This window comes from Trichoderma gamsii (genome assembly GCF_001481775.2).
Source record: "Trichoderma gamsii strain T6085 chromosome Unknown Scaffold_15.2, whole genome shotgun sequence".
Lineage (NCBI taxonomy): Eukaryota > Fungi > Ascomycota > Sordariomycetes > Hypocreales > Hypocreaceae > Trichoderma > Trichoderma gamsii.
Genome location: NW_020171352.1, coordinates 16,630 through 28,997, shown reverse-complemented (window position 1 = coordinate 28,997; position 12,368 = coordinate 16,630). Strand labels below are relative to the sequence as shown.

Sequence of the window (12,368 nt, the reverse complement as noted above, 5' to 3'; positions counted from 1 at the left end):
CATTTCAATAGTTTGTTTTTGTGCTAGTTTGTGTCATATAGTTGGGTTTATTTTACAAGAGTACATACAATGATATACCAAAAAAATCTATGAGATTGAATCATTACACTTCAAGACTTTGCTTTTCCTTTTCCGCCTTGAGCTGACTGGTCCTTGCTGCCTCATCCGCACGGTCTATCTGCTGCATCAGCAACGCTTCCTCTTCGTCAGAAAGCTCTTGGATCCCCTCTAGATCCGCCAAGTCCTCGTCGCCCAGCACAAAGGTCTGGTCCAAAGCAGCCCTCATCTCAGCCAACGTAGCCTTGCTCCGCAAGCTTAGCGGTCCCGGAGTAGCGTAATCGAGCGCATACTGGATAATATCGTCCCTGTCCTCCAGCTCCCTCGGCTCCAAGCCCAGCGCAACCCTCTCATCGTTAAAGCGCTGCTGCACGCCGCGACTCTGCATCAGCAGCCAGCGCAGATTCCATCCACCGGGGCCCAGCTCCTTGAGGCGCGCGGGCTTGCTCTTGAGCAGGTAGTTCTCGATGCCGCCCTCGCGGCGGATAGTCTTGAGGACGCGCAGGGTGAGGCGGGGCTTGATGCGGGCGCCGAGGGAGGGAATCAGGAACGTCTTGACGTGGACGTTGGGGCGCCAGAGGCGGCGGGCCTTGTTGTTGTGCTTGGGGGCGACGGTGTTGCCGAAGCGGATGCGGGCGGAGCCGTAGAGGCCGGCGTTGGACTGCTTGTAGACGAGGCGCTGGCCGTAGGGGTAGGGGGGGATGAGGTCGCTGGGGAGGCGGTGCGGTTTGACGGTTTTGGTGAGGTGGGGGGAGGTGGTTGAGAAGGCTCGTGTTGCTGATGACGATTTTGTTGATGCCGTTGACGTTATTGAAGATGTGAGGAGTGAGCAGGAGGTTGTTGTAGAGGAGAGGCGAGAGGCGAGAGCCATGAGAGGCCGGGCCGATGATGAGGGTAATAACGTTGGCGGCATGATGCTCGTTGTGTGTCGTTACCAGCTATAAGTACAGAATAATAAAGGAATTAGAAAGATTCGAACACAGGCCTTATGAGAAGACCATTGACAAGGTGTGTAGAAGCAATGCCAGGTTCAATTGGCGGACGCTGAGCATTTAGAGCGAAAAAAACAACCCCACGATCCCACCAGCTTCTTGAGAATTTTAGGATGGCCTGTTGTTTGGAGTTTTCGTATACTTACAATTCTCTGCTTACGTGCGCAAGATTAGATGATCCGCTCCGGATCTTTGGCTGGAAGCTTAGACAAGGTGAAACTGGCAGGTACGTACAAGGTCACGAGACCCCGCGGTCCTTTCGCGAGCTCTCGTCTGAAAGCTGGGCGCTTCTCGTTTTGGGCATCTTTGGTTGCTACCCCACTACGTTGATAAGCTGGGCTGCCGTGGGGAGTCGTAAGGAGGCTACCTCTTTGGATATGTATGAGAATCATCTCTTCAGTTTCTTGTAGCGCACTGTGTTGAAATCCGCCCTTTGTTACCTTTTTCTTCTTTTTTCTTATGGAAACTCATTGGCTTTGAACCAGACTGCCCAATTGATGGAGAAGGCATGTTCCCCCCCGTTGAGCAAAAGATCCTGCAAAGCAACCCGGAATTCGCAAAGCTCTATCGCGTCATCACCACTGCCATCTTGAACCCGGATGGCTCTACCAAGGATGACGATGAGGCCAAAGACCGGGCTGTAGTACAAAAGGTGAGCTTCTAACAGTTGATGCTCTTCCTCCCTCTTTTCTTCTCCTCTTCCTTTAGATATTGTTTTGTATTGACCAGTTTCACTCTAGAATTTGGACAAGCATCGCCAGAAAGCGGCAAAGAATTACCTCCTTGAACGCGCCATTGCAACCGCCACGCCTCCCGATCCAAAGCCCTCATCGTCATCAGCAGCCTCCACCAGACTCTCCCGAGCCAGCGAACGTCTCCAGCAGAAACAATCACAATCTTCGGCCGAAGCCACGCCCGAGGCGCTCCTTGAGCTGATCCTCATCTTGCCTTCGTTTCTCGATACCGTCGATACATTGCCTCACGATTCAATCGCCTTGCTGCTTTCTAGCCCGCCGCTGTCTGATTTTGAAGCTCTATTACCCGATCTGGCGGATTTGATATCTTCCAACCTTCATGCCTCTGCGCTGGGCCTCGCTCGCCTTGCCCATCCCGCCACAAACCCTTCTTATCTGCATCGCTATGTCGCCTCTCTGCCAAAAGATTTTGCGAATCTCAATGCCAGTCTGGCTGCCGCCGAAGAGACTCTAAAAACAGCCCGCATACGCACCATCACTTCTCTCACTAACCTCCTTCAACTCTTCTCAGAGTGCCTCACTTGTCTCGTGCGTACATTAGAGGCTAAACACGGCGTCATTGCTCGTAGCCTGGAGCTTCGCGCCTCAGATATATCCCTCGACGCGCAGCGCGCAGAGAAGCAGGCTGAGCAAACAATGCTGAAGCTCAGAAAGGAGGTTTATACTCCGCAGAGCATATCGGCTCTGCAGCACTACGTCACGCATCTTAAAGACGCCAACACCCGAGTTGCTGAAAAGGTGCGCAACCTACAGGTTGACCTGGAAGCTTATGATGATGATGAAGAAGAAGAAGAAGACTCCCAAGATGAAATGGAAGAGAGCCTGGAGGAAGAAGGAGGAGGTTTGTCAGAATATGAGCATGGAGGAGACTACCAAGACGAGGGACAGCACGTAGAGGATACGGAACGAGACATGGACTGCTTACGACTGTCATGATTTCAACGATGAATGAAGCGCTTCTATCTTTGCCCAATTTATATATAGCGAGCATATGGTTTTCTTTTATTCCCTTTTCTTTATTCTGAATGGAGATTTGCAAAAGCTTAGACGCGGATGGGTACACATAATACAATCATCAGGCGTTTCTTCATGAATATTTGTTACACTGGCTATTATCGAAATAGTCATCTGGCAATTAAACAATGCAAAAAAGTGTTCATTTATCCTTTTTAGATCGCCTGATAGCCCGAATCGAAAACCTTTCTAGCTTTCCTTTCCGACCCTCCCCCTTCCGTTCTAATTTAAGAAGTTTTTTTTTATTTCCCTTCTTAACCCTTGACCTTGAAAATAGCTTCGGCCAGACGGCCGACATTGTCGCTGGTGATACCGGCAACGGAGATACGGCCGTCCTTGGTGGCGTAGACGGAGTACTCCTTGGCCAGCTTGTCCATCTCCTCGGCGTTCAGGCCAGTGTAGGCGAACATGCCAATCTGGCTGGTGATGTGGGACCAGTCGTGCTTGGAGCCGAGCTTCTCGAGGTTCTCCTTGAGGAGGGCACGCATGGTGATGATTCGGTCGGCCATGCCCTTGACCTCACCCAGCCACTGTTCGTACAGCTTGGGGTTGCTGAGGACCTCGGCGGCAATGCGGGCGCCGTGGATGGGGGGGTTGGAGTACAGAGGGCGGATGAGGATCTTCAGCTGAGAGTCGACACGCTTCTTCTCCTCGGCGTCAGCAGTAGTGACGGAGAAGGCACCGACACGCTCCCCGTAGAGACCCTGTTTTAGCAGAAGTGATTAGTAAAGGCTTTACACATCACCTAGAACTCGATCGCTCTGATATTCGCATATACACCAGAAATATGCTTACCATGTTCTTGGCGAATGACTGGCAGAGAGCAATGTCGTGGCCCTGCTCAACAAAGTAGCGAACAGCAAAGGCGTCCTTGTCAGTGTCGCCGCTGGCAAAGCCCTGGTAGGCCATGTCGAAGAAGGCAAAGTGATTCTGCTCCTTGACAACCTTGGAGATCTCCTTCCACTGCTCAGGGGTGGGGTCGACGCCGGTAGGGTTGTGGGCGCAGGCGTGGAACAGGAAGACGCTGCCCAGGGGAGCGGCCTTGAGGTCGGCAACCAGGCCGTCAAAGTCGAGGCCGATGGTGTCCTTGTTGTAGTAGCGGTAGGTCTCGACCTTGAGGCCGGCATCGCTGAAGACAGCCTTGTGGTTGGCCCATGAAGGGTTGGGGATGAAGATCTTCTTGTCACCAGAGTACCAGCGCTGGAGGAAGGCAGCGCCCAGTCGCAGGGCACCAGTTCCGGAGATGGTCTGGGAGATGGCAACACGGTCGAGGACGGAGGCGTTGGGGCCGTAGGCCAGCTTGGCGGCCAGGGGAGGGAACTCGGGGACACCAGTGATGCCGGCGTACTCCTTGTTCAGCTTGTTGTTGACAATCTTCTCCTCGGCCTCGCGGACGGAGGGGAGGACGTATGGCTTTCCGGCATCGTCACGGTAGGCACCGACACCTGAACGGATGAAATGATTGTATGTTTAGCAGCTGTTATTGGCGCAATAGGGGCGCTCGAGAGGGCGTAAAGGCTATCGTACCAAGGTTGATCTTCTTCTCGAACTTGTCGGCCTTGAAAGCCTCAGTAATGCCTAATGGAGAGGTTAGTCACACGACAAGAAACAAGATTCAATGGAGGGCAAGCGTACCAAGAATAGCCTATACAGTACAAAAAAGTATCCTGTTAGCCGAACCAGTACATGCAGCTGAAGCTCTCGTTTCGAATATGAAGCCTTCCATGGCCCAGTGGCCCGATGGTCGAAGAGCCGGGGAATCCGCCAATTACGGAGTCAACTTACATCCTATAACCCAATTGTTAGCAACAGGCAAGCATGGACAATGCCAGTTTGGCTTTTTGCATTGAAACTCACAGGAGGGCCCTGAGGCACGTTGATCCAGGTGGACAGAAGAGCGCGGCTGGAGAGGTTCAGGGTCGCAGGTCGCAGGGCAGTTCGCCTGCTGGCTACACGGAGAGCGGACAGCATCGTGGCTTCTGTGTGGAGGTGAGGCAGTTAAAAAGTCGGAAGAGCGGCGGGGTGAGGAGGAGACGAGGGAATTGCGCCTCTGAGGTCTGCGATGGGAGCAGAAATGACAGTGGCAGAAGGACAATTGAGGTTGCAGACGAAGATCCGAAGCTTGTCTGTGGCTGAAAGATTATTGAGTCGGGCGGACGAAAAAGGACAGGCACAGTCACAGCTCCGGAGCGGGATGGTTCGATGGCGTTGACACTGAGCAAAAAACAGGTGGGTCTAGTCTGGGGACTTCGGAGGAAAGGCGGCATAAAAAAACCAACTGGGATTCATGAGAGTAATATTTACATTCTCAGTGAAACAGGGGCGGTGTCTTTATTTCTCCAATTATTTTATATATTCTAAGCAGTCTCTGTAGATATTGATTGATACATTTCGTTATCATCTTACATGTATCGAACGTTACTGCACTTTGATGGTTTTTTTTTCGTCCTCCACCTGAGTTTTCTTAGTCGCTGCGTTAGCATCACATGGAGCTCAAAGTGCTGGAGTAGGTGGATGCAAATCCTTGCGGGGAGAGTCGGGAGACCTTCAAAGCTCCGACTCTTCTCCGAATGAAAGAAAAGACCCTGGACAGAGGTAACCCGGGAAAACGTATTCCCGGAGCTGCTATTATGAGCTGAGCGATGCAGAATGTGCAGTAGAGTCATAAGTCCGTTGGTAGCTAGAGGACGAGAGGGAGAATTATGTAATGTCAGTTGGATGCTGTGATGGGCGCCAACAAACAGATAAGCTCAGTCTTCTGGAAGCAAGGCGCAGTTCTATAGGGAGTAGCGTGCATATGCACCACGGACCCTGAGAAGGCTCGCTGAAGATTGCTCAAGCCTTATCGAAGCTGCAGGGAGAAGAAGCGCAACGCAGCTTGCCATATCAACCAATGGATAAGATATCACAATTCATATAGTAACAATCCTCGCACTCAACACAGCTTGAGGGTAGCTTGAACAGACGAGTCTGCTTCGTAGCATTTTTGCGGCAATGCACGCCCTTATGAGACAAGAAACGCGGCATCTTACACGTTATGGGGTAAAACTATCTATCCATCTACACAACATCCATTGCAGACATATAAACTCCACGCTATCGAGTTGTTATTTTCGTCGGCAAATGGTCAATAGCCGCAGATGCTTATTCCCCCGCATCGAGATTGTCTAGCTCATCTAGCTAAAGAGCAACTATTCATTAAAATCCGGGGAGAGCTGAGCAATCGCAAATGCTGTCAAACTCATGTGAGGGTTCGTGATAGATGGTATGGAGTAAGGTAGAACACGGCAAGTTAAGAAACCAGGCATTATCAGGCGGATATTACTTATTTAGGACAACTATTAATGGAGCCCTCTTCAGTATGGTCCACTCAGAGACCAGGAAAAGTACAATTTCCTAAAGAAGAAGTTTTTCGGCGACAGAGGCCTGTAAATTTTACCTGTCTCAGTTAGCGCCGCCGGGTAATCAGTGGACACAGCTCCCTTTTTCTGTGGCCCACGACACCAAAAAATGTCGGATGGCCAGGCCATCGCCAAACGAGCCGCAGAGCGAAACCAAGGCGCACGTCAATTCCCCAGCATGCCAGATTCGAATAAGCATATGGGGCTGAAGGGCTGCGATCTAGCGTCTCGTTTTCCCCCGCATCGCGATCCTTCCCCGTGGGGTTTGCGTCTCCCCAAATGACGACAAGCTGCCTGCTTTGTAGAATCGCGGTGCCTGCCATTGGCTGGATGGCTGTAGATGGCTGTGAGGAGCGAGCGAACGCCTCAGCCTCGGCGTGTCTTTCTATTAAGGCGTCTCATAGAGATGGTCTACTATTATTGACTATTGCTTTCTACAAACATGTTGCTGTGATTGATGGGATAAATGCTATTCTAATCAACAAAGACAAACGCCTCAAGAGGAGACGCTGCCTACAGATGCCTTCTCATACTACTACAACTAACAGAGCATCAACACTCTGTACCTAACTAGAGAGATACTAGGTCTAAGGCATTTCATCGGTTTGATCATCTATGCTACAACCCACGGTCAAGGCATCCCTCTCTCTCTCTGCCGTTTTGCAACTGCTCCATAAGCGCTGATAAGAGCTGCTACGTAAAGCTCGCAATTCCAGCCTCTCCCAAATGGCGGTGGCAGGCCCTCTGCGACCAGGGGAGTGAAAATTTTCTGGCCGAAGAAACCAGGGGCATATTCTCATCAAAAAAAAGTCTCCAATCCAATTGCCCCATTATTACGGCTCTGTTTGCAGCCTTTCTACTTGCTGGACCTGGGCATTTTAGCAGCTTGAGCGGGCTTCTCCGCCGCCACGAGCCACTCCCGGCTTTGCATTTCATCGCTAGTTCCTTTGCTAGACTAGACATGTCCCCTCTTCTTCGTTGGGGGCATGGGAGAAGAAGGGAAATACAAGTAGATTTGGAGTAGATTTGTGAGCTAAAGAAATCTTTTTCTCCCTCCTCTTTTTCTTTTCCAACCCAGCTGTTCCTTTCTGTAAAAAGCAAAAGGCACTGCATTAGACAGAGCCGGCATTAGCTTAGAGGCGTCAGACGGCGAGAATCCTAATTCGCTACCACCTTTTTTTCCCTTCGGGTTTTGACCCTAGCTGCATATCTAGTTGATATTGTGTCTAGGGACGAAAAAACGGAACCCACCACCACCTCCTCCATCGACGGCTCCAGAACAACAGGCGGGCGTCCTTGGATCAACGGAGCAGAAAGAAACGACCTCCAACATCGTACAGGTACTAGGGCTCGGCTTAAAATCACACCCCCGGCATCGCTTCCAGCAAGCATCTCTCATCTCCAAACATCGCGCCTACCTACTCCGCTTTCTTCATTCACCTATATATGGTGGTCTCTGATCCCACCCACCCTCTTTTCTCGATCCTTGTTTTTTCCTGTCTCTGTCACTTTTTTCTTCATTTTCTTCGACACGCTTTGCTGCTGTGAAGTGAAGAGTGTTGATACATCAGGCCGTCTCATGTTCTTGTAATATCTTTCGTTGGCTTGTATCACTACACAACACCATGGCTTCTGGAAAAGAAATCTCCCCTCACCTCGATGGTGATGGTGGCGACATCCAAGTCTCCAAAGATGCCACCACCGGCGGCGTCATCAATGTCGATGGCGACGAGGAGTTCTCCAAACGGGATCGTACCATCATCGAGCATGCCAGAGCGGCTGCTGCCAAGGAGCAGAAGATGACGCTGCTGCAAGGTATCAAGCTGTATCCCAAGGCCATTGTCTGGAGCATGATCATCTCTACCTGCATTGTCATGGAGGGCTACGACATCAGCTTGGTGAACAATTTCTGTACGTCTCCTCCTAGAGAAATTGGAATCTTCCGTGTAACTTTGACTAACCAGTTGCCAGATGCGTTCCCTCAGTTCAATAGGAAATACGGCGAACTGTTTCCAGACGGCACGTATCAGGTACCGGCAAGATGGCAGTCAGGCTTGAGTAACGTGAGTTTTCTACATCTCTCCATGATATATACATGCATGTACATTTTGAATATCTCGACCACAGCCGGGGCTAACATTCTGATCGATAGGGCGCTGCTGTCGGCGAAATCATCGGTCTCTTCATCAACGGCTTTGTCTCCGAGAGATTCGGCTACCGGAAAACCGTCATGGCCTGCCTCGTCCTGATCGCCGCCTTCACAGCCATCTTCTTCACCGCGCCCAACGTAAAGGCCTTGCTAGTCGCCGAGATCCTCTGCGGTATCCCCTGGGGCATCTTCCAGACCCTCACCGTCACCTACGCCTCCGAAGTCTGTCCCGTCGCCCTGCGAGGCTACCTCACCACCTACGTCAACTTCTGCTGGGGTCTCGGCCAGGAGATTGGCATCGGAGTCATCTTCGCCATGCTGAAGCGCGACGACCAGTGGGCGTACCGCATCCCCTATGGCCTTCAGTGGATGTGGCCACTGCCTCTCTTCGTCGCCATCTACTTTGCTCCCGAATCTCCCTGGTGGCTTGTCCGCCGCGGCAAGGCCCAGGAGGCCAAGCATGCGCTGCTCCGCCTGACCAGCCTAGAGCGCGAGACCGACTTTGACGCCGACGAGACCGTGGCCATGATGATCCACACGACCGCCCTGGAGGAAAAGGTTACAGCCGGTGCCTCTTACTGGGACTGCTTCAAGGGAGTAGATTTGCGCCGCACGGAGATTGTCTGCATGGTCTGGGCCATTCAGAACCTCAGCGGAAATGCCTTCTCCAACTACTCAACCTACTTCCTTCAGCAGGCTGGCCTATCCAACCACGACTCTTACTCGTTCGCCCTAGGCCAGTACGCCATCAACATGGTGGGAGTCTTTGGCGCATGGGGCCTGATGGCTCTGGGCATCGGACGCCGCACCCTGTATCTTTATGGTCTCTGCGGCCTGTGCAGCATGCTCTTCGTCCTTGGTTTCCTGGGCCTGGTGCCCGAGTCGCACAAGAGACAAGGCTCCCTCGCCACCGGCAGCATCATGGTTGTCTGGGCTCTCTTCTACCAGCTCACCGTCGGCACTGTCTGCTACTCTCTCGTCGGCGAACTTTCATCGCGTCGTCTGCAGATTAAGACTGTTGTCCTTGCCCGCAATCTCTAGTAAGTCTTGATATCTATCTATTAAAAATCGTCTTGAAACCAGCTTACTAACCTCTCGTGCAGCAACATCGTGGGCATAATCACAAACGTTCTGACGCCATACATGCTGAACCCCACTGCTTGGAACTGGAGCAACTACACCGGATTCTTTTGGGGCGGAATCTGCTTCTGCTGCATCATCTATACCTACTTCCGGCTCCCCGAGCCTCGTGGCCGAACTTTTGCTGAAATCGACGTGCTCTTCGAGAAGGGTGTCAGCGCGCGGAACTTTGCTTCCACAAAAGTGGACGTATTCCACGAGTCCATTGACGAGAAGGTTATGAACCAATACGATGGAATTCTCGAAACTCACATCGAGAAAGTTTGATTTTTTTTTTTCTCAATCTTTATATTTTCTCACGTTGTTTTTTTTTTTTTTTTGGATATTCATGATGATTAGTATTAATGAAGGGAAAGGAAGCAAGCCATTTACCACGAGATTGACGTGTTTTGGTTGGACGTATATATACCACTACAAACGATATATAATGCTCGTTTACGCATGCAAATAAATAATATCTCATTCAACTTTCAGGCTCCTTCTACGACGCATCTTGAGAGAAACGTAAAGATGGTTGAAACTTGACGTCTTGGAGGGACAAAACTATTATTAATCTCTGTCTCGCTGCCGACTATGAGGCAGAAACAAGTAAATAGAAAGGCGCTAGGGCAAACTCAGAAGCAGCAGTCACAAGCTAGAGGGGCTGAGACTTTGAAAGTGAACAGCCGCAAGCGGTCACATGTCACTGATTGAAGCCTCCTTCGCTGTGCCACCAAGTATTCCCCTCTAAAGCCAAGGCTTGTGACAAAGGTAGCATAGAGATGAGATGCCTTGGGCATCTATTTCATCTCGAATCGTCTGTTTAGTAAAAAAAGTATCCGCAATATAACAAAGCTCCCGATATACCCTAACGGAAAAGAGTAAAAGCCCGACTACCAAAACGCCTGCATCAGCCATATTCGGCTTGGAAAGTTCCTTGTATCGCCTCGGTGTTTATGCGGTACCAAAGGTGTTCTCGCCAGAGTAGGTGATGTATAGAAAGCTAGAAATAGTCAAAAGGTTAGCCTCTTGCTCAGTTGAGGATCACTCAAAGTTGTGCGGGCTATAATGTAATGATATGCGATGGGACCAAGAGTAGAGTACATACCCGTCCTCGTCCTTGTGCTCTTCATAGATGCTGCTCATGAGAGCAGCGGTAGGGGGTAAGACCTCATCTACGAAGATGAAGATGGCCTTCTCGGGAGAAAGCTTGATCCTCTTACGGATGACGTAGACAAACTGGCCTACTGTCAAGTCCGCAGGGACCAGGTACTTCTTCTTGTCGATGGTAGCGATGTCACTCTTTTCGACCTTTTCGCAAATAACCTGTTGAAGCAGAGAATGTTAGCCATCGAGTTGGAGAGATGGAAGACGCGGAAGGAGTGTGTTGACGATGGTGATGGATGGTGATGTTAGGCAGCCACAAATTTATATACGGTTGCGTGTATTCATAGCGGAGACACGGGCAAGCGACGACGAAGCGAGGTTGAGAGCAGAGCGCGAAGCTGTCAACTTACAGGAATGCGGTCAGAGTACTTCTGGCGAATGCGCTCGGCCTCAGCCTTGCGCTTCTCGAAGGGGTGCTCGTCCTTGAACTTGCTGCGCATGATGGCGGTTGAGAAGGATGAAGTTGGGTCGAGATGGCGTTAGGGGGGCTGTTGATGACGAGATGGCAGTGTATTTAGGTGATGGTTTGTACGATATTATCGCTCGAACTTCAGTACAGGCCTGGTTGGAATTTGGCGGAGAGATGATGAAAAGGGGAAGAAAGAGGAAGGAAACAAGGGATGCAAGCGATGATGCAGCCGGTAGAAGTAGTAGGGCGAGCCTCTGTTGAGGTGACGGAGTGGAGGAGAGGGGTGCCGTCGCGGGAGTGACCCAGTGACTTCCGGGGGCGGCTGATGACTGATGACACACGCAAGAGGGCGGTAGGCAGAACAGCGTCGAACACTGCAGCGAGCGTTAGGCAGTGACGCTCGCCATCAGCAGCGCGCATTGGGTGGCGCGGGGCGGTGGCGCCAGCTTGATGTGGGAATGCGGTGTGTGAATCACCAGCCCGAGACTTGCGGCGATAGTACTGCGGTACAGGCGCGGTACGGCTGCGTGCAAAGCAGCAGGAGAAAAGGGGGGGTTCAGCCGCTGTACATGCATAACACGGGCCCCCCCGGGGCAGGTACCCGCGTGTGGCCGGGTGCTTAGAGACCACATGATCAGCTTGTCCGGATCCTTGGTGCTGTGCTCAGCAATCAACATCACAGGGAAGCAGAGTCAGTCGCTCTGCCAGTCGTTCTGCATAGCAAGTCCCTTGTACCCCGGAATGCTGCCGTGCAAGCTGCCGCTGTCACTGGTACCGGGTACCGCCCCAAGGGAGCTGATAGCGCTCTCGCAGCTGAGCTACTGCCCCGTACCTCAGGCAGTGACTTGTAAGGCTGACCGGCCGTGCCGTATTCGCTTTCATCTGCAAGGGGGAATGAGAGCATCCGAAATCCGGCTGCGCTCTATTAAATGAGTAGTAGTAATACATAAGGTGGAATCTCTCTTATAGCTTATTAAGTGCTGCATTCTTATATAATGCTAGAATGCCTATTAACTCTGCTTCTCTAAACGGAGTGCTCGTAAGCTGCTAGTAATCCCGTTGAGATGGATGCCATTACTGGCACTTGAATAGATTTTTATATGCTTCCAATAATTAGAATCTTGTGAAGTCTCATCTTATCGTAAAAGCTGATAAGATAGACATCGACATTTCGGTTTGTGCCTAGGGATGGACGAGGACCAAAACAACAATGACTTCATAGCGCACAAGCCACTTTGCGCATTCTCACGGCATAGCTACCGACCTCTCACGACGCTACAGGTCCGTTACCGCTACGCTACCCAC

General features: G+C 51.3%; 5 protein-coding genes across 5 annotated transcripts; 2 read left to right on the top strand and 3 right to left on the bottom strand.

Annotated features, from left to right (window-relative positions):
• Positions 1 to 103: 103 nt before the first annotated feature.
• Positions 104 to 970, bottom strand: TGAM01_v204929 (hypothetical protein; the record flags this gene model as incomplete). The annotated part of the gene is made up of 1 exon (XM_018803616.2): positions 104 to 970. The coding sequence occupies one exon, from the start codon at positions 968 to 970 to the stop codon at positions 104 to 106; it is 867 nt and encodes a 288-aa protein (XP_018663313.2).
• Positions 971 to 1,557: 587 nt separating this feature from the next.
• On the top strand, positions 1,558 to 2,740 carry TGAM01_v204927 (hypothetical protein; the record flags this gene model as incomplete). The annotated part of the gene is made up of 2 exons (XM_018803617.1): positions 1,558 to 1,701; positions 1,790 to 2,740. 2 exons carry the CDS (start codon positions 1,558 to 1,560, stop codon positions 2,738 to 2,740), a joined length of 1,095 nt encoding a protein of 364 aa, XP_018663314.1.
• A 332-nt stretch (positions 2,741 to 3,072) lies between these two features.
• TGAM01_v204926 (aspartate aminotransferase, mitochondrial) lies at positions 3,073 to 4,789 on the bottom strand (the record flags this gene model as incomplete). The annotated part of the gene is made up of 5 exons (XM_018803618.1): positions 3,073 to 3,522; positions 3,614 to 4,263; positions 4,346 to 4,396; positions 4,454 to 4,463; positions 4,676 to 4,789. 5 exons carry the CDS (start codon positions 4,787 to 4,789, stop codon positions 3,073 to 3,075), a joined length of 1,275 nt encoding a protein of 424 aa, XP_018663315.1.
• Positions 4,790 to 7,844: 3,055 nt separating this feature from the next.
• Positions 7,845 to 9,775, top strand: TGAM01_v204924 (MFS transporter, SP family, general alpha glucoside:H+ symporter; the record flags this gene model as incomplete). Its single annotated transcript, XM_018803619.1, has 4 exons — positions 7,845 to 8,130; positions 8,191 to 8,282; positions 8,372 to 9,408; positions 9,472 to 9,775. 4 exons carry the CDS (start codon positions 7,845 to 7,847, stop codon positions 9,773 to 9,775), a joined length of 1,719 nt encoding a protein of 572 aa, XP_018663316.1.
• A 666-nt stretch (positions 9,776 to 10,441) lies between these two features.
• Positions 10,442 to 11,094, bottom strand: TGAM01_v204925 (autophagy-like protein 8; the record flags this gene model as incomplete). The annotated part of the gene is made up of 3 exons (XM_018803620.1): positions 10,442 to 10,490; positions 10,596 to 10,813; positions 11,005 to 11,094. The coding sequence occupies 3 exons, from the start codon at positions 11,092 to 11,094 to the stop codon at positions 10,442 to 10,444; spliced, it is 357 nt and encodes a 118-aa protein (XP_018663317.1).
• Between the last annotated feature and the right edge of the window lie 1,274 nt (positions 11,095 to 12,368).